The sequence below is a fragment of the Podarcis filfolensis genome (assembly GCF_964270895.1).
Source record: "Podarcis filfolensis genome assembly, chromosome: 15".
Lineage (NCBI taxonomy): Eukaryota > Metazoa > Chordata > Lepidosauria > Squamata > Lacertidae > Podarcis > Podarcis filfolensis.
Genome location: NC_139618.1, coordinates 27,099,485 through 27,120,739, shown reverse-complemented (window position 1 = coordinate 27,120,739; position 21,255 = coordinate 27,099,485). Strand labels below are relative to the sequence as shown.

The 21,255-nt window shown below is 45.6% G+C and overlaps 1 protein-coding gene and 1 long non-coding RNA gene across 2 annotated transcripts in view; one reads left to right on the top strand and one right to left on the bottom strand.

Moving 5' to 3' along the window:
- Positions 1-21,255, bottom strand: part of LOC310750802 — a 375,302-nt gene that overhangs the window by 229,961 nt on the left and 124,086 nt on the right. The gene's annotated exons all lie outside the window — the stretch shown is intronic.
- On the top strand, positions 8,775-20,832 carry LOC310750870 (NXPE family member 2-like). The gene is made up of 7 exons (XM_083589280.1): positions 8,775-9,242; positions 10,396-11,174; positions 12,255-12,316; positions 12,951-13,172; positions 13,934-14,347; positions 18,473-18,691; positions 20,235-20,832. The coding sequence occupies exons 1-7, from the start codon at positions 9,111-9,113 to the stop codon at positions 20,777-20,779; spliced, it is 2,373 nt and encodes a 790-aa protein (XP_083445406.1). The 5' UTR covers positions 8,775-9,110; the 3' UTR covers positions 20,780-20,832.

The window sequence follows — 21,255 nt, the reverse complement described above, 5'->3', positions numbered from 1 at the left end:
TCTAATTGTTTGTTTGTTTGATTGATTGATTGAGCGGGAAGAATCTAGCTGTGATGGAGAAGCATCAAAGCCTGCACCTTAAAATAGTCTGTAACTTGCCATGCCAATCTCTGAGTGGTGACAGACTCCAAGGAGGCAGGGAAAGCACAAGAGACTTCTTTGGATATGCTACATCATGGTACTTAACTAGCCAACCGTTACTTCACCAAAGGAACTGGTTTGGCAGGCTTCCTCTCACACATTCTACACTCATGTGGAGTGGTGCATGCTCTAGTTCTCTCCCGCTTGGACTACTGTAATGCACTGTACGTGGGGCTACCTTTGAAGGTGATTAGGAAACTGTAATTAATCCAGAATGCGGCAGCTAGATGGGTGCCTGGGAGCAGCCACTGGGACCATATAACACTGGTCCCGAGGGACCTGCATTGGCTCCCAGTACATTTCCGAGCACAATTCAAAGTGTTGGTGGTGACCTTTAAAGCCCTAAACGGCCTCGGCCCAGTATACCTGAAGGAGCGTCTCCACCCCCATCGTTCAGCCCAGACACTGAGATCCAGTGATGAGGGCCTTCTGCTGGTTCCCTCACTGCGGGAAGTGAGGTTGCAGGGAACCAGCCTTCTTGGTAGCAGCGCCTGCCCTGTGGAAATAAACAACTATCCTACTTTTAAAAGACATCTGAAGGCAGCCCTGTTTAGGGAAGCTTTTAATGTTTAATGCTGTATTGTGTTTTTAATATTCGATTGGGAGCCACCCAGAGTGGCTGGAGAAGCCCAGCCAGATGGGTGGGGTATAAATTATTATTATTATCAATATTATTGCTCAAAGATGCAAGGTCACAGGTTCATTCAGACTGACCCCCCCCCCAACTCATAACAAGTCTTAAGCTGAGGCACAAGAGCTATTATGCAGGCTGAAACATTAGGACCTCCAAGCCTCTTGGGCTCACCAATCAGAAGGTTGGCGGTTCGAATCTGTGTGACGGGGTGAGCTCTCTGTCCAAGCTCCTGCCAACCTAGCATTTCGAAAACATACCAATGCAAGTACATAAATAGCTACCGCTGTGGCAAGAAGGTAAATGGCATTTCTGGGCACTCTGGCACTTGTCACAGTGTCTATCATGCCAGAAGTGGTTTAGTCATGCTGGCCACATGATCCGGAAAGCTGTCTGTGGACAAACGCTGGCTCCCTCGACCTGAAGTGAGATGAATGCCGCAACCCCATAGTTGCCTTTGACTGGACTTAAGCATCCAGGGATCCTTTACCTTAACTTTGCCATGCAAATAAGATTTCAAGTTGCACCAGAGAAACAGCATGGCTGTTCCTCCCCTCCCCTTTTTTAAAAAATCTAGGAGCCAGCAGTTATTTGCATCTTTCCCCCCAGTGCTAAGTGGCCCATCGAGGGATCCTTTGCTAGGCACAAAGCAGAGGAAAGAAAAGCAGACTGGGCTGCCATTTAGCAAGGTTGGCAGGTCATTTCAGGTGGTTGTCGCAGAGATTAACTGCCCATCCTTTACATCAAAGAGAACAAAGGTGAGCAAATATTTCCACCTGCCTGCTACCCACAATGCTTTGACTTCATCAATAACCATTCCAAAGGGGTCATGTTGCCAGAAACATTCATCTTTTAAGGAGCTACACACTCCTTGGGCTTCTCCACACAACCTGTTTTATTCATTTTGATTTGCTCTCACAAGCCCTACACAATGCTTAGCTCTTTACTGCCAGGTGTTTATTGAGGATTTGTTCTCATTTGTTTACAGGGTGGTTATATGTCAATGAGCATTCATCCTGATTGGCTTGTGGGTTGTTTACACATCTTTCTGCTTGCTTATTCATTCATTCATTCATCCCACACTTTTAAATCACTTTCCTAGCTGCAAAAAGCCCAGAATTTGTTACAACAGAATGCTTTAATTTACTTCACATGTTTCAACCCTAAAGTTTTGTTACGCATTTGAATTCCTCCAGCAAAATATTGGCTATCTGGAGGCACTCAGTGTTAGTTTTGCTGCAGAAGGCGAAGTCTACCCTTCCAGAATTCCAGGAGGGGAAAGTCCTGTTAATCCTTAGGATGCCATATTTTTCTTTGTTGCCTTTGGTGCCACAATTGAACAGATTTATTGTGACATCATGGACTGCAGGCCATATCAGATGGCACACAGACTGTTATCCTAGGGTTGCAATATTTCAAAAAGTAAAAACCAAGACACCCCAAAAGTTGTTGAGCTACACACAAACGCTCCAAAAAAAGTGATTTTCCTATTGACTTGTCAAAGATCCAGGGCAAAGTGCCGCCTTTCAGAAATTCTCCCTGGACATCAATTCCACCTTTGAAAACCCACTAATGTCCAGGAAAATCCAGACGTATGGCAGCCCTATGTTATCCTCAACAGACAGAAGGAGACAGTGGAATGAAAATCATCAGACCAAAATGGCACGTAATGCAAGAGGTGCATGGACGTCTGCGATATTTATATGCAAAGCATATATGTATACAAGATAAACACAGCGAGGATTCTCAACATCAGTGGTTTGGCGATAACACAATCATCTTAGCTTTGCTATGATAATTCAACATCGGTAGCAGGGGATAAATCCATGGTTTTGATTGGAATCTTAATGGATTCAAGATTCTTGTTCAACAATTTCATACTGAGTGCCCTCTTTTGAAGGTTTTTGTGTGCTTGCTTTAGGGTGGTAATTTCAGGGTCAGCTGCAGAGATTCAACAACAAGAGCACTTTGCAGGGTTTTAGAAATGAAGAAAGCATTTGGGCTTCAGTCCTGTGCCCACTTACCTGGGAGTAAGTCCCATGAACTCAATGGGTCGCCATGCATAGATTGCACTGCGAGTGTATCAAAAAATGTCCTCTTATGATGCTTCGTTTATTATTATTATTATTATTATTATTATTATTAATAATAATAATACCCTGCCCATTTGGCTGGGTTTCTCCAGCTACTCTGGGCAGCTTCCAGCACATATAAAAACACTGTAAAACATTTCAAATGGGTAACTGGTATCTTCGATGCATTTTTTTTAAAAAAAGGTTGCTTGAGTTATTGTTCCCATATTTTGAAGAGCAAAAAAAAAGGACACATTTGCTGACTTCTACTTTTAACCAAGGATCGATATGATGACTCTACCCATGAAAAAGAGGATGTGTTCTGGAAAAAGAGGACATATGGCAACCCCAATTGTGAAATTTGTCAGGTGGACATTTCATATCCTATCACTCCCGTCATGGATATTAAAGGTAAAAAAATAGATTGTTATTGCAGAAGTCATTGGCCCAGGACTCAAAGCACATTCACACATGCAATATGTGCAATATGAGTTAACCCCTCCCCTAGTCGCTCTAAGCTGAATGAGTGCAGTAAATCCACTGAAAAGGACTAGAGTTGAGGTGATGTGTGTGATATGGAAGTCCTATCAATGGCATTTCATCTGTGATTACCCCTTCAACAGAGAATTCATCCCTTGACTTTGCAGTGAATTGATGTGCACGTGTGAACTCACCCTGACAGAGCTGCCAAAGTTACCAACTATTCAAGAAAACCCACCCAAACTGGCGTGCTCCAGAGTTACCAAGCTTAACAGCTGCTCTTCTGGAATCTACATCATGATGTCTCTTTGGAAGAAGATGTGGTCAAGGTCTATGGCTCCCTGATCCCTGAGCCTTGTGGTGAGGCTGAGCTATTAACCTAACGTCACATTTTAATTTCATCTGCTGCTGCTGCTTCAAGTCCAATCAGAGTTCAAAGAGTTCAAAGCCAGGACATGTTTGCTGCATCTGCTCAGGAGCCCGGGAAAGATTTATGAGAGGTGTGCATTGTTATGGCACCTGGCTGACAACCCTTCTGTTAGGTGAATTGCGGTTAATAGCTGGGGACAATTGGGTTAATGCTTCACCTGGGAGAATTGCATTAAGAGGTGGACTCCTATCAGCTGGGGATCTCTCAGTAGTGTCTTGAAGAAGACAGGCAAAGGAGCAAGGAGAAAGTGACAGTTCAAAGGAGAGACCGGGAGACAAGAAAAGGTAAGATTTTGACTGGAGCCAATGCTGGGGTCGAGCAATGGAGCCAGTTGTCTGTGAATCTGAAACAGAACTGATAACAGCTGACCACACTCTCTGCTTTGAAGAGTCTCCTTGCCCCATGTGTGCATAGCTGCAATGTATTTATCACAAAGGCAAGGCACCATCACTTTCTAGAGTGCTTCAACCACAGGCAAGACCTTAGAGAGCGGGGCCGCTGCCCCTCAGAAGTGGTGAGTGTGTGACAATATTTCACTTTCCTTCTGGGAATGAAAAGAACCATTCGCATCCACCATGAAGGGGCTCTCTGGAGAACTTTAGAGCTTGATCTAACAGCTGTCCAAGTTTGCTCATCTGCCAGGAGAGCAGATGTTTATGGGGTAGGTGAGGACAGGATTGGAAGCGAGGAGGGCAATTTGCTCCTTTGTTAAAGTTTTCTTATTTATTATATTTCTGAAAATATTTATAACCCACTGTCCAGAGCAGTTTACAACAGTTATACATACACTGTAAAGTGTGTGTGTGTGTGTGTGTGCGCGCGCTTTAATCCAGACTCCAGCCCAAGCCAGCTCCACTCCCTTGACCAGAAGAGAGAGAGCGGCTGGAGGGCTTCCTTCCCCTAGAACAGGCATAGGCAAACTCGGCCCTCCAGATGTTTTGAGACTACAATTCTCATCATCCCTGACCACTGGTCCTGTTAGCTAGGGATCATGGGAGCTGTAGTCCCAAAACATTTGGTGGGCTGAGATTGCCTATGCCTACCCTAGAAGCAGGGACGTGGGTGGTGCTGTGGGTTAAACCAAAGAGCCTAGGACCTGCCGATCAGAATGTCGGCGGTTCGAATCCCTGTGACGGGGTGAGCTCCCATTGCTCGGTCCCTGCTCCTGCCAACCTAGCAGTTTGAAATCACGTCAAAGTGCAAGTAGATAAATAGGTACCACTCCGGTGGGAAGGTAAACGGCGTTTCCGTGCACTGCTCTGGTTCGCCAGAAGAGGCTTAGTCATGCTGGCCACATGACTGTACACCGGCTCCCTCGGCCAATAAAGCAAGATGAGCGCCACAACCCCAGAGTTGGTCACGACTGGACCTAATGGTCAGGGGTCTCTCTACCTTTACCTTACCCTAGAAGCAGCCAGGCTGCCTGCAGCTGCACCCATGTCCTTGTAAGGAGCAATATCTGCAAAGCATAATAAAGCAAAGCACAATAAGAAGAGTTCTGCATGCATTCTTAATTGCCTGCATAAGCCTGGCAGAATGGGGGTGTGTGTGTGGAATCAGTAGGCATTTAAAAGTTGAAACAGAAGACTCCTGCTGAATATCTATTGGCAGAGTATTTCACAAGCAGGGCCAATAACACTAAAGGCTCAGTTTCTTGTTGTCAAATGAGCCTTGCCCACTTGGGAAACGACCAACGACACGCCTCCTGAGTATGATCTCAGTGATCAACCTGGGATATAAGGCTCCAGGAGATCCCTGAGGTATCCTGGACCTAAGTTGCTCAGGGCTTTGTAAATTAATACAAATTCAGAGGATAACATCACAGATGTCTGAAGCATCAAACTTGGGAGCGTTCTGTGAAGGACAGGGCATGAAATAGGAAGAGCAGAGAATTCCAACGAAGAGAGAAATGGGAAAGGAAATTGCCAATGTTCACTTCTTTGTCCCATACCTGGAACATAAATCAGTCCAGAGAATACAAGCAGGATTCACTGTCATTGTTGCTTTCAGTCCACAATTGATATGTAAGACATTGTGTCATTGTCCCTGCATTTGTGTTGCATTTCCTTTGCATTGAAATGATAATATAATGACAAGATAAATCTATGTATTTAATGATGCGGTTTAGGACATGAGTAGCATCATTTTGCCATAAAGAACAGAGAGTTGATTTTTGCCAGAAGATGAACTGCAGCTGCATGGAGGAAGTGCTGCATGCGATGGATACAGGGCAGAATGGAAAACAATGCTTTCTTACTTCCATAGTAGAGAGAAAGAGAGAGAGAGAGAGAAAGCTGAGAATCATAGAACTGTATACTTGGAGACACCATGAGTCATCTAGTCCAACCCCCTGCAATGCAGGAATCCCAGCCGAAGAATCCCTTGCAGATGGCCATCCAACCTCTGCATGAAACCTCCAATAAAGGAAAGTCGAGCACCTTCTGAGGAAGTCCGTTCCATTGCTCTTAGCATCAGAAAGGTCTTCCTCATGTTGAGTCACAGTCTCTTTTCTTGCAATTTGAATCCATTGATTCTGGTCCTATCCTCTGGAACAGAAGAGAACAAGTTTGCTCCATCTTCCATGTGACAACCCTTCAGGTCATTGAAGATGGCCATCATATCACCTCTTGGTCTTCTCCAGGCTAAGCAGACCTAGCCTCCTCAACCATCTCTCGTATGGCATGGTTTCCAGGACTTTTGTCATCTTGGTTTCCCTCTTCTGCATCAGTTTGTGAATACATTGTTACCTCCTGTTGTGAACGGGATCTGTTCTGGAGGTCTGGCCGCATCCCAAGGAATTCGCAACTGGAGGACCACTTCTGCGCCTTCTTTTTGTTTAATAAGACTTCTCCTGTTTGTTTGATCAACTCCTGTCTGAGGCACTAAGTTTTCCCTCACGCAAGTCCCCCACACGAAAGCCCGTGGTAAATTGTAAAACTGTGCAATGGGCATACAGTGAGTTGTGTGTGCTATACTTAATTGGGGGGGGGCAGTTAGTGGGGTGAGTCTACCACACTATTAATTGGTGGTAAGCGGTGGATACACTACAGATACTTTTAATATAAGACTAATTAAAGCCATTTTTAAAATCTACACACATTTAAAAAGCATTAGGAACATTATAGACACACGTAAAACAGCCACATACCCTCTCAGTTAATAGTTTTCAGGGATGTCAGGGACAGTATATTTCTGTCATCAAATTCCTTAGTGAATAGGAACGTTTCTAAGTCGATCCAGAAAGTTAAATATGAGGGAGACAGACACATCTCACTAAGGAGGTAAAGGTAAAGGGACCCTTGAACATTAGGTCCAGTCATGACTGATTCTGGGGTTGCAGTGCTCATCTCACTTTATTGGCCGAGGGAGCCGGCGTACAGCTTCCGGGTCATGTGGCCAGCATGACTAAGCCACTTCTGGAGAACCAGAGCAGCGCACGGAAACACCGTTTACCTTCCCGCCAGAGCGGTACCTATTTATCTACTTGCTCTTTGACGTGCTTTCGAACTGCATCCCATAAACAAGGAGCCACCACCAAGAAATCCTAGGTCAGCATCATATCTCCCACATGCAATAAGAGTACATCTTCATAACCCACTACCCAAAAAACCCCCCTAACTGCCCCCCCCAAATACCAGGTAAATGGTGATTAATAGAATGACAGTGCTGCAATTGTGTGCAAAAAAAAAAAATCCTCTAAAGAACAAGAACATGCCTGACTTTTTGACATAAGAAAAATGATGGAAACTCACAGTGGAAAATGCAGGATAACAACCACATGACGTTGATTTTTTATATTGTTTATTATTGATTTATTAATCACTTTCTATACAACCGTCTCAAGGTGCTGTACAATAAAAACAATTAAATACAATAAGTACCTTTAGAACAAAGCTAAAACCATTCCGAATCGACACTCATGACAAAGACCCATTTCTCCAGCTAGGAAAACCTGTCAGAACAAAAATGTATACAATTGTTTCATAAAGTGCAGAGAGTGTGCTTCTGTCATAGCTCAACAGGAAGGCTATTCCACAGAAGAGGGACAGGTTACTGCAGAACAGGCTTCTGAGATCCATGGAACTTGCAGGAGACGCTCTCCCACAGACGTATCTTCCCAACAAATTTTGTGAAAACGAATAAGCACCATTGCTCAATATACACTCCAGCTGGAAGTGATCTTAGTTTCTGAGAATCTGAGTTAGCTGAGTCATGTTTCCAGGAGCACAGCTGACTCCAGAAGCACAGCTTGAAAGTATTAAATTAGCCGAACATTGCAAACACACCAAAAGTCTCCAGTGTTCTCTCACCCAAAGCTGGGTGTAGTGGGATAGAGAAGAATAGATCACAAAATTGCAGAGTTGGAAGGTACCCAGGGGCCATCTAGTCTCTCCCCTCCATCAGGCAAGGCCTCCTTCCACCTGCCTTGCTCTACTCTCTAGTCTCTGCTTCTCAGTGTGTATTGTATTATTTTAGGTACTGTGGCTTGCCATTGTTTTATTGATTATAGTTTAGATATTATTTATTCTAACTGTTGAGTGGATTTCTGTTTAACTTTTATATGTTGATATTATTATGCACTATTCTAATGATTGTTGAACGTTACTTTTGTGATGTAGATTGCCTGTTTTAAAGTTATGTTTTATTATCACATTTTTGTATTGCGTTAGATTGTTATAAGATGTACATTTTTTGTTTCTTCAGCTTGCAAACCGCCTTGAGTATTGTAAGATAGAAAGACGGTATACAAATTAAAAATGATAATGATGATCTAGTCTAACCCTTGCAAAGCAGGAAATCACAGATAAGTGATTAGCTGTTCCTTTTCCAACAGTTACTATTCCCTGCTGGGGGCAGTGGCGTAGCGTGGGGGGTGCAGGGGGGGGCCGGCCGCACCGGGCGCAACATCTGGGGGTTAGGGCAAATCCACGGGTTAGGGGGCGCAAATCCACGGGTTAGGGGGCGCAAATTACTTGCCTTGCCCCGGGTGCTGACAACCCACGCTACGCCACTGGCTGGGGGTTGTCCAAAGGTTTGGTTTATGCTGCCACCAGTCCCAAGGAAGCCCCCCAAATTCGAGGTTTCCTTCTCCTTGCTGTCTCTTGCCAGCTGGACTTGGGCTCCTGACCAAGTGACCTGTTGCTTTGCTGCCAGACACTAACTCAGCAACCACCCCTTTCCTCCCGAAAGAAAGTGCACGCTGCCTGGGCTTAGGACAGATTGTGGAAGCATTCCCTTGAAACTGTTTCACTTGGCAGCTTCATCCGCACGGCTTGCTTTGCTTACGTAGTCACCCTGCTCGCCCCACAACTATATGCAAAGAGGATTTCACGAGATCTGAGGCACTTTAGTGAGTATGCAGGCAATTTCCTTGCAGGCAATCGTCATGACGTCCTTCATCACTATCAACAGGAAAGGATTCCTTTTGACATTGGGCTTGGCCGGCTTCCTCATCCTGAGCTATACTCTGTACAGGAGGGTGTTCAAGGTAAGAGGGGTGGGGCATAAGTTGCAGACAAAGCATTTTCTGTGTGTGAAAGAAATCCTATGTTCATAACAACAACAACTTTATTATTTGTACCCCACACATTTGACTGGGTTGCCCCAGCCACTCTGGGCAGCTTCCAACATATATAAGAACATAACAAAACATTAAACATTAAAAACTTCCCTATATGGGGCTGCCTTCAAATGCCTTGTAAAGGTTGTATAGTTATCTCCTTGACATCTGATGGGAGGGTATTCCACAGGGAGAGCACCACTGCTGAGAAGGCCCTCTGCCTAGTTCCCTGTAACTTCACTTCTCACAGTGAGGAAACTGCCAGGAGGCCTTCAGAGCTGGACCTCAGTGTTCAGGCTGAATGGTGGGGGTGGAGACGCTCCTTTAGGTATACTAGGACAAGGCCATTTAGGGCTTTAAAGGTCAGCACCAACACTTTGAATTATGCTTGGAAATGTACTGGGAGCCAATGTAGGTCTTTCAGGACTGGTGTTTTTTGGTCTCGGCAGCTACTACCAATCATCAGTCTAGCTGCTGCATTTTGGATTTGTTGCAGTTTCTAAGTCGCCTTCAAAGGTAGCCCCACATAGAGCACATTGCAGTAGTCCAAGAGGGAGATAACCATAATATGCACCACTCTGGTGAGACAGTCCACGGGAAGGTAGGTTCTCAGCCTGCGTATCAGGTGGAGCTGGTAGACAGCTGCCCTGGACACAGAACTGATGTGCACCTCCATGGACAGCTGTGAGCCCAAAATGGCTCCCAGGCTGCACCTGGTCATTCAGCGGCACAATTACCCCATTCAGGTCCAGGGAGTCACCTGTTCAGCCCCCAACCTCACAAGCCACAGAGCTGGAAAGAGCTTCTCCTTGCTGCTGGTCAGAGGGAAGGGGAGATGGACCAGGGGTCTTATTTGGAATCTGACATCTTTCTATGAAGGACACTTTGTTCCTAGATACCCCAGCTCATATATGCCCTGTTGATATTACAGAGGACTCAGTGTCTGTGAAATTCTCAAGAACTGTGTGTGTGTGTGTGTGTGTGTGTGTGAGAGAGAGAGAGAGAGAGAGAGAGAGAGAGAGAGCGCGCAAATCTGAAATCTGTTTCCTTATCATTTGCCTTCTCTTGTTTCTCTTTAAAGATCACTCTCTTCGGAGATCACATGAAGGAACCAGTGGATTTTCTAGGTGCTTTGGAAACAAATGAAGACTTTTGCCTTAGATTCACGGGGAATAGGATTTGTCAGACAGAGAATGCAGCCCAGTGCAGGACTAGGGTGCAACGGTGGAAAAAAGAACAGGAGGTGAAGGAAATCATTACAAAACTGGACCAGATAATGCCCAGCATCACTTTCACAGATATAATGACCACCACAAGTGCCAAGAACAGCAAGGCCACCATATTAAAGCAAAAGGGTTCTTATTGTGTTGGAGATCCCTTGATAGTTCGACTGGATTTGTACAACCACTTGGGGAAGAGAAAGGAATATGGAGGAGACTTCTTACGAGCGAGGATCTACTCTTCAAGTCTTAGGGCTGGAGCTTCTGGGCACATCACAGACTATAAGAATGGGACATACCTGGTCAATTTCACTTTATTTTGGGAGGGCGATGTCAGAGTGTCCATCTTGCTCATCCACCCCAGCGAAGGAGTTTCTGCACTGTGGGCTGCAAGGAAGAAAGGCTACGACAAAATAGCTTTTACAGGCACATTTTTAAATGGAACATCACACGTCTGCACCAAATGTGGTTTTGTCATAGAGACAAACGCAGAACTGTGCGAGTATCTGGATGAACGAGACCAAGAAGCCTTCTACTGCGTAAAACCAAAGAATGTGCCCTGTGAAGCATTTGTTCTCCTGACGACTGACAACAAGCCCATTACCTACCTCACATCCTTGGAGCAGAGCCTTTTTAAGAGGTGTTTGCAATTCCATATCAGACCTATAGCTTAGACAGCAATGCACTGGTTGTGAGTGTGGGAAGATTTATTAGAACTAATTTGGTAGCTGAATATAAATATTGGTGGGAAAGGGGCAGGTGGGTCCCTTATGTGATTTGAACCGCTGACCTTCTGATCAGCAAGCCCAAGAGGCTCAGTGGTTCAGACCACAGCGCCCCTGCGTCCCTTCACGCCTGAGTTAGAGACCCTCAAATATAGCGTGGAACAGAACCATTTCCAGAAAAGAAGCTACACAGTATTTGGGATCTGCCAGGGCCAATCTGGCTTTCAACTATTGCAAAATGCTACAAGTTTGCCAAGGAGTCCTTTGGCTGTTTCAAACCCCCTTCCCCATAAATTTGCTTGCAATTATTTCATTCTTATGCAAGTGCCCTTGCCAGATTTCCTGCAGCAGTCTTCTCCGGAAGATGGTCTTGTTTCTCATACCTAGCAATAGGTACCCAGTGCTGACCCAAGATGCTTTGCTGTCTGATGTATAAGACAAGGCCACCCCTCTCCCTCCATAACCTGCAGAAGCCAACCGGACTTGCCCTTGAATGGTGGCAATGGGACAGAGTCCTCCATCATACCCAAGGACACTTTTTGCCAGCATGATCCCGACACATGTGTGACGCACGTGTAAGGTAAAGGTAAAGGGACCCCTGACCATTAGGTCCAGTCGTGGCCGACTCTGGGGTTGTGGCGCTCATTTTGCTTTATTGGCCGAGGGAGCCGGCGTACAGCTTCCGGGTCATGTGGCCAGCATGACTAAGCCGCTTCTGGCAAACCAGAGCAGCGCACGGAAACGCCGTTTACCTTCCCGCCAGAGCGGTACCTATTTATCTACTTGCACTTTGACACGCTTTCGAACTGCTAGGTTGGCAGGAGCTCACTCCATCGTGGGGATTCGAACTGCCAACCTTCTGATCGGCAAGTCCTAGGCTCTGTGGTTTAACCCACAGCGCCACCCGCGTCCCTGTGACGCACGTGTAGAGAAGGTCAAGTAGAAGCATTCTTATTTCCTATGCACTCATTTGCCATTCTCTTCTGTCTTTGAAGGGACAACATTGGGATCGAGATACCACAGAGTTTTGGGGAGATGTGTGTCCTATCCTGTAACAGTAAGTTGTCTTTTTAACCAACACGGGTTTCTTTGATGAATCGTGCATGGCTTAGCACCAGCTGTAGTGACACTTTGCCACCAGATCTGATGTAAACTCTCCCCATTCCTCAGAACTATTTCTTTCAAGCATGCTAAACACTTTTGGAGAGATTGCCGCTCAGTGGCAGAACATCGGCTTTGCATGCAGAAGGTCCCAGGTTCAATTTGTGCTTCGTGTCCAGATAGAACCAGGGAAAAGTCCAGTATGAAATTCTGCAACACTGCTACCAGCTGGTGTAGGCAATAAGGACGTAGATGGACCAATAGTCTGACTCGGAAGACTCTGGGCTGTATTTAGTGCTAGTATTACTCAGAGTAGACCCATTGAAGTCCTTTCTGCTGTGCATCTAAAAAGAACAAGGCTTTGGAGGAAGAGGGAAATCCACAGGAGTCCCTAATCTAAGCAGTATCTCAGAACTCAGTTTCTCACATAATTCTTCAATGATATTGAAGGGTCCTGTCCTTTTGAACTCAAAGTGCCAGGGGCACACCATATTCCAAAGATGCTTAAATCCCACACAAGGAAACTGAAGCTCCAGAAACCCAGCTCTCTCCATGTTCACCACCAAATATCCCTCATCTGTTTCTGTTAGGAAGTACGACGATGATGGCAAGAGACAAATGCACGATCGGGATGAACTTGCCCGTTCCCAGCGGCTATGCCTTGCACGAGGTTTGGCACCCACAGTTCTGCTCCGTATCTGATTTTAGCACTCTGGATCGAATCCAGGAATGCCTGAAGAAGAAGATGATTTATCTCATGGGGGATTCAATGTTAAGGCAATGGATCTATTACCTTACTGAAAAGGTGGCAAGTACGTTCTCCTGGTATGCGGGTTGCCTTCAGATTTGCTCTGAGCACCCTTCGCTTTTGGCTTCAGCTTCGCATCCCATTCCCATTCGTATACACATTGGTTGCAGTTGATGATTTACTGCATGTAATTAATGGACAGCACAGTTAATTAGCGCATGATAATGCCACGGTTGCAGGTTTATCCCTGTATGGGACAACTGCATTTTCCTGCACTGCAGAGGGTTGGAGTAGAATTCAGGCATGGCCAAACTTGGCTCTCCAGCTGTTTTGGGACTACAATTCCCATAATCCCTGACCACTAGGTCCTGTTAGCTAGGGATGATGGGAGTTGTAGTCCCAAAACAGCCGGAGGGTCAAGTTTGGCCATGTCTGGCCTAGATGATCCTCAGGGTCCCTTCCAACTCTACGATTCTATGAAGTTGTGGCCAACTTTTAAACCCAGCTATTGCTATCTGCCTCTTCCTTGCCAGCCACAAGGGTAGGGTGGACTCCCTCCCCATGGACTTTATCTGCAGAGTCCAGAGCCCACATGCTCTTTCTCTGATACACATTAAACACAAACTTAGCTACAATGAAAGAAGAAGACTAAAAGTGCTCTCCCCACTGAGGACCCAAAACTGCCATTAAAAGTTAGGTCCACATCAATGCTACCAAGTAACATCACTTTTCAAATAGTAGGATGCCTGATTCCCTTTTTTAGGTGCAAGAGCTGGTTGACCCCCTTTCCCCCTTTCAAACTCTCTTCCTTTTATTGTTTGCTAGCATTGAAGCTTTTTGATCGCCACAGTGCTGGGCCATTCAAAACGCACGTAGCTTTGGATCTGGAGAGGAGCACTTTCATTCAGTGGAAAAGACATGGGAACCCTTTTGTCTCTAGGAAACTTTTCTCCGTAAAGGACGGCAATTACATCACCAATGAAATTGACAGGCTGGCTGGGGATAAAGACACGGTCATTGCCATCACTCTGGGCCAGCACTTCCGCCCTTTCCCTATGGATCTTTATGTCAGGAGGCTGCTTAACATCCGCCGAGCCATCCACCGCCTACTTCTGAGAAGCCCAGAAACAAGAGTCATCATCAGGACAGAGAACACCCGGGAGATGGACACAGACATGGAGCGGTTGGGTGATGTCAATGGCTACCCCCAAAACCTTGCCGTAATGGACATCTTCCAAGGTCTGAATGTTGGTTTCATAGATGCCTGGGACATGAACATTGCTTACGCCATTTATGACGTCCATCCACCTGACCATGTGATCTGGAACCAAATCATTATGTTTTTAACATACATCTGTTAGTTTAGGGAAGAGAGGGTTGGAGACAGACAGTACAAAGTTCCAGTCTATCAGTAAACTTAATGAAGATGGATGAGGGCAGTCACACTGATTTATTTCCCTAAGTCCTCTTGACATTTGATCACTTGGAGAGCGAATATCAGTTCAGGTCTGGGTGTGGAGAAGTCAGTCAAACTTACTAAGCCCTTAGGTCCAAGGATGGGTTGGTACCCCAAACATCCTCTGTCTACCCCCACCCACAACAACAAAATCCCACAATGTTCACAGATTCATCCCATGTCTGGAACAGAAATCAATCCAGTGAATGCAATTGCTATTTGCTGTTGCTTCCAGTTCACAACATTTGCTGAGAAAGTAAAGCTGGTTTTGTCTGCTTCTGAGCAACTGACCATTGGCCTTGCTGGATGGGACTAATGGAAGTTGCAGTGCAGCAACATCTGCTAAGGCACTAGGTTTGAGGAAAGCTGCCTGGAGCAGGGGTGCCAACTCACCCTCAGGATTGTGGGTGCCCGCCAATACAACGCGGTTGTGTCACATCACACACACGCCTGCACATAGTGCGTGTGATGGCACGCACCATGTGCAGGTGTGTCTGTGTGTGTGGTGTTGCATGTCTGCATTTCGGTGGCAGCAGGTTCTCTTCCTCCTCCTCCTCCTCTCTGCAGCCAGCAAGGCACCCTTTTCCACAGGGAGGGCCTCTGACGTCCAGGCCCGCCCCCTCAGAAAAAGGTGCTTCACTGGTTGGCTGCAGAGGATGGAGCTGAACTACTTCTTTTTCAGAGGCAGCACAGCTGCCCCCTGCCAGCTTTTCTCACTGACTTTGTGGGTACCGAGCACCCACAATTATATTTTTGTGGGTGCCCAAACACCCATGGCCCCCTGGAGTTGGCTCCTATGGCCTAGAGTCAAAGAGAAGTGTTTAACTTGCAGCAGGTGCATAACTCACTGAGAAAGCATCTGTTAACACATAACATGCTTAGCTCCACAGAACAATTGCCCTATACATATTTTTCCAAAGTGCTGTGAACTTGCCTTGCTATATTATTATTATTATTATTATTATTATTATTATTATTATTATTATTATCTATTTGTACCCCACACATCTGGCTAGGTTTCCCCAGCCACTCTTCCAACAAAGATTAAAAATACATTAAAATGTCACACATTAAAAACTTCCCTAAACAGGGCTGCCTTCAGATGTCTTCTAAATGTCAGCTAGTTATTTATCTCTTTGACATCTGATGGGAGGGCGTTCCACAGGGCAGGCACCACTACTGAGAAGGACCTCTGCCTGGTTCCCTGTAGTTTTGCTTCTTGCAGTGAGGGAACCACCAGAAGGCCCTGGGCGCTGGACCTCAGTGTCCGGGCAGAATGATTGGGGTGGAGATGCTCCTTCGGGTATACTGCGCTGAGGCCACTTAGGGCTTTAAAGGTCAGCACCAACACTTTGAATTGTGCTTGGAAACATACTGGGAGCCAATGCAGGTCTTTCAGGACCGGTGTTACATGGTCTTGTATGTTATACAAACATAGCCTTGTGACAGCATTGCATCTCTCAGATTTGACACCATTTCAATTGTGCAAGAGATCCTCTCCCTCCCCACCCCACACAGTTGTGCAAGCATCGCCCCTTACAAAATCTGGATAGTGGGCAATTGCTTCAAGAAGGAGACCATTTCATGTTTATCAAAGGAGCACCTCTCACTTTCAGTGTGCTTTCCCTGTGGTTTGTCTCCACCTCCTTCACTTTCACTAGCATTTCACCAATTAGTTGTAGCATCACATGTGATCACACAAACACTGCTGATGGACCCCTGAAAACAAAATTTGATGGGATGCTACAGCCAAAAACATAAGGCAGGATAGAGAGGAAGAAAGAAGGAAAATGAAGCCAGTGAAAAAAGGTGCTAGCAGAAGATGCTAATCATCTTGTGCAGCTGCACTACAAGGTGCCAATTTCTAGGCAGATACCAAAATGTGAGATTCCCTGGCATTGCCCAACCTGGTAGCAGAGCTGAATTCACTTCTAAAGTTAGATGTTCTAGAGCTGAAGGGTCTTTGGAATTCCAAAGATGGGGATGGTGGTGGAAAATATGCAGAGGTCTTCATTTTGGAATTTACTTTCACAGTCTGCATCTGTACTAGAATTGTTTTTGGATGTTTTAACTGTTAAGTCACTTGGGCTCCCTTGGGAGGAAAAATGGGATATAAATTTAAAAGAATTATAATACTGCAGAGCTGAGCCCTGCCATTGGAAAGCAAGAGTGCTCCTGAGTCAAATGTCAGATCTTTAAATAAAAAAACAACCCAATGGTTGAATGTTAGAATTGTGAAATGTTTCGGAATTGTATTGCGAGACAAGGTTGTGCTGAGTATAGACAGCTGTTGGAATTAAATAGGGCGAGTAAAACTGCAAAGAAATTTCTGTTGCTCAAGGAAATAAAAACAAGGGATAAGTGAACTGAAGTCTTTTTCTTTTTTCCTTTAGTACCAAATAAGTGATGCTTTCACACAGGCTTACCTGGTTCCTATAAAAATCCACAGAGGGAAATGTTCAACTTGGGCTGGATCTACACAGACCTGTTTAGCATTATTAGAACAATATTAGATACTTTGTTCTAAAACGTCACAGGGCATTCTTGTAAATTAAAGTGTTTTTTACCCTTTTTTTGTTGAAAATGCTGTCTCACTACTGCTGATTGCTCTGCAAAGCCCTTTGTGTCCCATTTTAATATCGCATTGTGAACGTTAAAAGAAGTCATGTGTCCATATGCATTATCAAAACCATTCCTTAAAGTTAAAAATTGTGTGTAGATCTGCCCTCAGAAACATGTGTCAAAGGAAAGGAAATAAGGGTTGTTAAGCAGAAGCTGAGCACTCTGCCCTTCTACATCTCTGCAGGAAGCCAAGGTCTGCAGGACTTAGACACCTACGCCCATCCACAAACTTCTCTTGCACAGGTAGTTTTACAAGTTATGAGCTGCAGAAAGGCCCTGGCCCAATTCCCGGTATCTCCAGGTAGAGCTGGGAGACAGTCCTTGCCTGGAACCCAGGAGAGCTGCTGCCAGTCAGTGTATACAATACTGAGGTAGAATGACCAAGGCCTGACTCAGTAGAAGACATCTTCCTATGTTGCAGCAGGCTCCCCCTGTTGATTGGCTTTAGAAATAACAATTTGGGGAAGTTTTCTTTTTCCATAGATTGTGTTACAGTGGTACCTCGGGTTACATACGCTTCATGTTACATATGCTTCAGGTTACAGACTCCACTAACCCAGAAATAGTGCTTCAGGTTAAGAACTTTGCTTCAGGGTGAGAACAGAAATCGTGCTCCGGCAGTGCAGCAGCAGCAGGAGGCCCCATTAGCTAAAGTGGTGCTTCAGGTTAAGAACAGTTTCAGGTTAAGAACGGACCTCCGGAATGAATTAAGTACTTAACCTGAGGTACCACTGTATGTGGTTTTGATCAAAACCAGGAAGAGCAGCCGGTTGATGCTGTTTGCATATAGAATTTGCATGCAACAGCAGAAGCTAGCTTTCGTTAAATGAATACTTGCTTGAAGCACACCTTTAGCTGAAAGGTATTCAGACTTGGCTGAGCACAAGAAAGCTTATGTTTATCAAGGGAAGTACATTCTGGATAGGAAAGAGTTCTCTAGTTCTAGCTAACTAATGAGTTGGAGAAACAAAGGAGCCACGCTTGCCCCTTTGTTCTTAGAAGGTAGATCCAAGATTACCTCTTGTCTCAAGGTCCAGAGCAAGTGTGAGCAGAGAGGAGGAGGGAATTGAGAACAGGATGCCACCTGAGATGTATCGGCCTAAACTTCAAAGGATGGAGAGAAGTCAGCATAGAGATAAAAGTACAGGGATGCTCTGGGAGTCTGGAGGTCTCTTTCTCTATCCATCTAAACCCCGTGGAACCCCCCCTCAGCAAGCTGAGTGCACCAAAACCTACCAACAGATGCAACCGTCCACTTAGCTGTTTTTGTTCTCATTGTTTACCAGGGAGCAAGATGGCGCCAAGCCAGAAGTGCATGGTCGGGATGAGCTCCGCATTCCCCATTGGCTTTGTGTGGAAGGACCAGTGGCACCCCGTCTTTTGCAGAACGTCCAGCATGGGGACTGCGGATGAGATTAACACTTGCTTGGAAAAAAAGCGGGTTTATTTCATGGGAGACTCAACAGTGCGGCAATGGCTAGAACATCTGAAAAACACTGTGGACAGTAGGTTCCCTGCAAAGCTGGCAGAGCACCCACCACCATTTGCTCAGACACAGACTCGATGTTGCCGCCTCCTGTTACTCCTGATCCTTCCCAGCAACAGCTCCTGCCAGCAGGCAGATGCTGTCTCTCACAAATATTGGTTTTCCGTTCTCCATTTTTATTTATTGTACTTATATCCCACCATTTTCCTCCAAGGAGCTTGAGGCATGCAGAGTTCTTCCCCTCCTCATTTAATCCCCCACAACAACCCTGTGAAGTAGTGAATGGCCTAACATCACCTAGGGAGCTTCATGGCTAAATGGGAGGATTTGAACCTTGGTCTCCCAGGTCCTAGTCCGACACTCTAACCCAGGCTTCCTCAACCTCGGCCCTCCAGATGTTTTGAGACTACAATTCCCATCATCCCTGACCACTGGTCCTGCCAGCTAGGGATCATGGGAGTTGTAGGCCAAAAACATCAGGAGGGCTGAGGTTGGAAAGCCTGCACCAGTACACTACCACTGGCTCTTTGAGGAAAGTGGTTCTACAGATTTTGAGCTGCTGCTTTGCGATTTCTTGTCACATAGTTGGTTCATGCCTGGAAAGAACAATGCCCAGACTTGGAGTCAATGGGACCTAGGCAGGGGAGAGTTCCCCAGCTAATGAGAAATCCAGGCTGGAAGCAAATATAGGCTTAGATAATCCTTATAACCTTACAGTGGGGACAAATTAACACTTAACAGATTTTCCAAGGCGGTTCAAGCCTCTGTGGAATTGAATGGTAGTTCTCGAAGGTCCAGTACCCCCATTTTTGGAATACTGAGGGTAATGATGCAAGGGTGCCCTGGAATCACCCATCATGCAAGAGCCGAGTGAGTCATTTGGGGGCAAGACTAGTGACAACACATTTTGGAATTATGCTCAATTTAAGGACTTCAGGTGAGATTTAACATGTGCTCCAAAGGAAAGCAATTATGTCTCATGGAAAATCTCACACAGATGGCGAGTAGTTCGTTCCTCACTAGGCGAAAAGGCAGCAAAAATTTGTGGGGAACCTTAGCCCCTTTAGATGTTGCTGAACTGTAATTCCCATCACCCCCAGAAGACTTAGTCAATAGCCAGGAATGATGGAAGTTGTAGTTCAAAAACTTCTGGAGGATTGAATGTTTCTCACACCCAACTTAACAAGGCAGACTAGGCAGTTAGTGGGCTTTGTGGTAGTCGAGATACTTTCTATGAGGCCTTCAGCTCACTAACCACAGCCATCTACCTCAAGCATCCACCTGCTGTTAATCTGGGGGTGGCTACTCTGTGGCCTTCCAGATGTTAGACTACAATTCCCATCATCCTTGGCTACTGCCCCTACTGAATAGGGCTTCTGGGAGTTGAAAGTCCAGCATTAATCCTTACAGATCACGGCTGCTATTTTTTCATTATCAAAAGTGTCTTGGCACATGAGAACAGGTCTCCATGACAAAATGGCACCCACTCACCTGCGGTCATCGGTTGTGCATATGGTTTTATCTCCCTCGCATCAACTTGCACTGATCCTATGTCTTAATTTTGTTGCTAACCCTAAAACCTTTTGACACCTATGGGACTGGGAAGCTCCGGAATCTGCTTTCTACAGACACGGCCAGAAACATCCAAGTCCAATGGAAAAAACATGGCCACCCCATCATTACAGTCCACGAATATACCACGAAAGACCACAGCTATGTCGCTCGAGAGATTGACAACGTGGCAGGCGACAGAGACACGGTGGTTGTCATCTCCTTGGGCCAGCACTTCCGTTCCTTCCCCATCAAGCTCTTCATTCAAAGGATGATCAACATCCGGGGAGCCATCCTGCGCCTTCTCCTGAGGAGCCCAGATACAAAAGTCATCATCAAAGCAGAGAACACCCAGGAGATAGACATCGACCAGGAGAGATTTGGTGACTTCCATGGCTATGCCCAATACCTTGCACTAAGGGACATTTTTCGGGATCTAAAAGTGGGTTTTGTTGACGCCTGGGACATGGCGGTTGCCTACGGCACAAGCAGTGTCCACCCAGCAGATCATGTGGTTGTGAATCAAATTAATATGCTTTTAACTTACATCTGTTAAAAGTTACATCTGTAAAACATCAACAATTAAAAACTTCCCTTCTAAAAATAAAATAGATGCTTATCTGTTTGACTTCTGATGGGTGGGTGCCACTACAGAGAAGGTGTATAGATGCATCATATTGAAGTCTTGGGCATGGCTAAAAATTGTCTCCTTGGATTCTGACCTAAGTGCCTATACCAAATGCCTACACCAAGGTGCCTGCAAACTTTTAAGCCTGAAATCATCAAGCTGGAAAGACAAGCGATATGTCACATGCCGAGGGGGAGACACAGTAAACAGCACCTTGCCTTGGACTGCTTAGGTGACCTTGAACTAGCCGTGATCTTTTGGCTTCTGCTTCTGAGCTCCAAAATGGGGCAAGTGTCGCAGCCAGATTCCAAGGGGCTGTTAGAATAAAGGCACGACTCCAGTGCCACTCGGGCCAAATCCTGCTAGCAGCCCCCAAATGTGCACACACACAAAATAAGAAAAGC

What these genes read in the sequence shown, in the direction of transcription:
- LOC310750870 (XM_083589280.1), top strand. Translation starts at nt 9,111, where the DNA reads ATGCAGGCAATTTCCTTGCAGGCAATCGTCATGACGTCCTTCATCACT. An exon ending in TGTACAGGAGGGTGTTCAAG is followed by an intron (nt 9,243 to 10,395) that starts GTAAGAGGGGTG and finishes TTCTCTTTAAAG; the next exon opens with ATCACTCTCTTCGGAGATCA. An exon ending in GAGCAGAGCCTTTTTAAGAG is followed by an intron (nt 11,175 to 12,254) that starts GTGTTTGCAATT and finishes CTGTCTTTGAAG; the next exon opens with GGACAACATTGGGATCGAGA.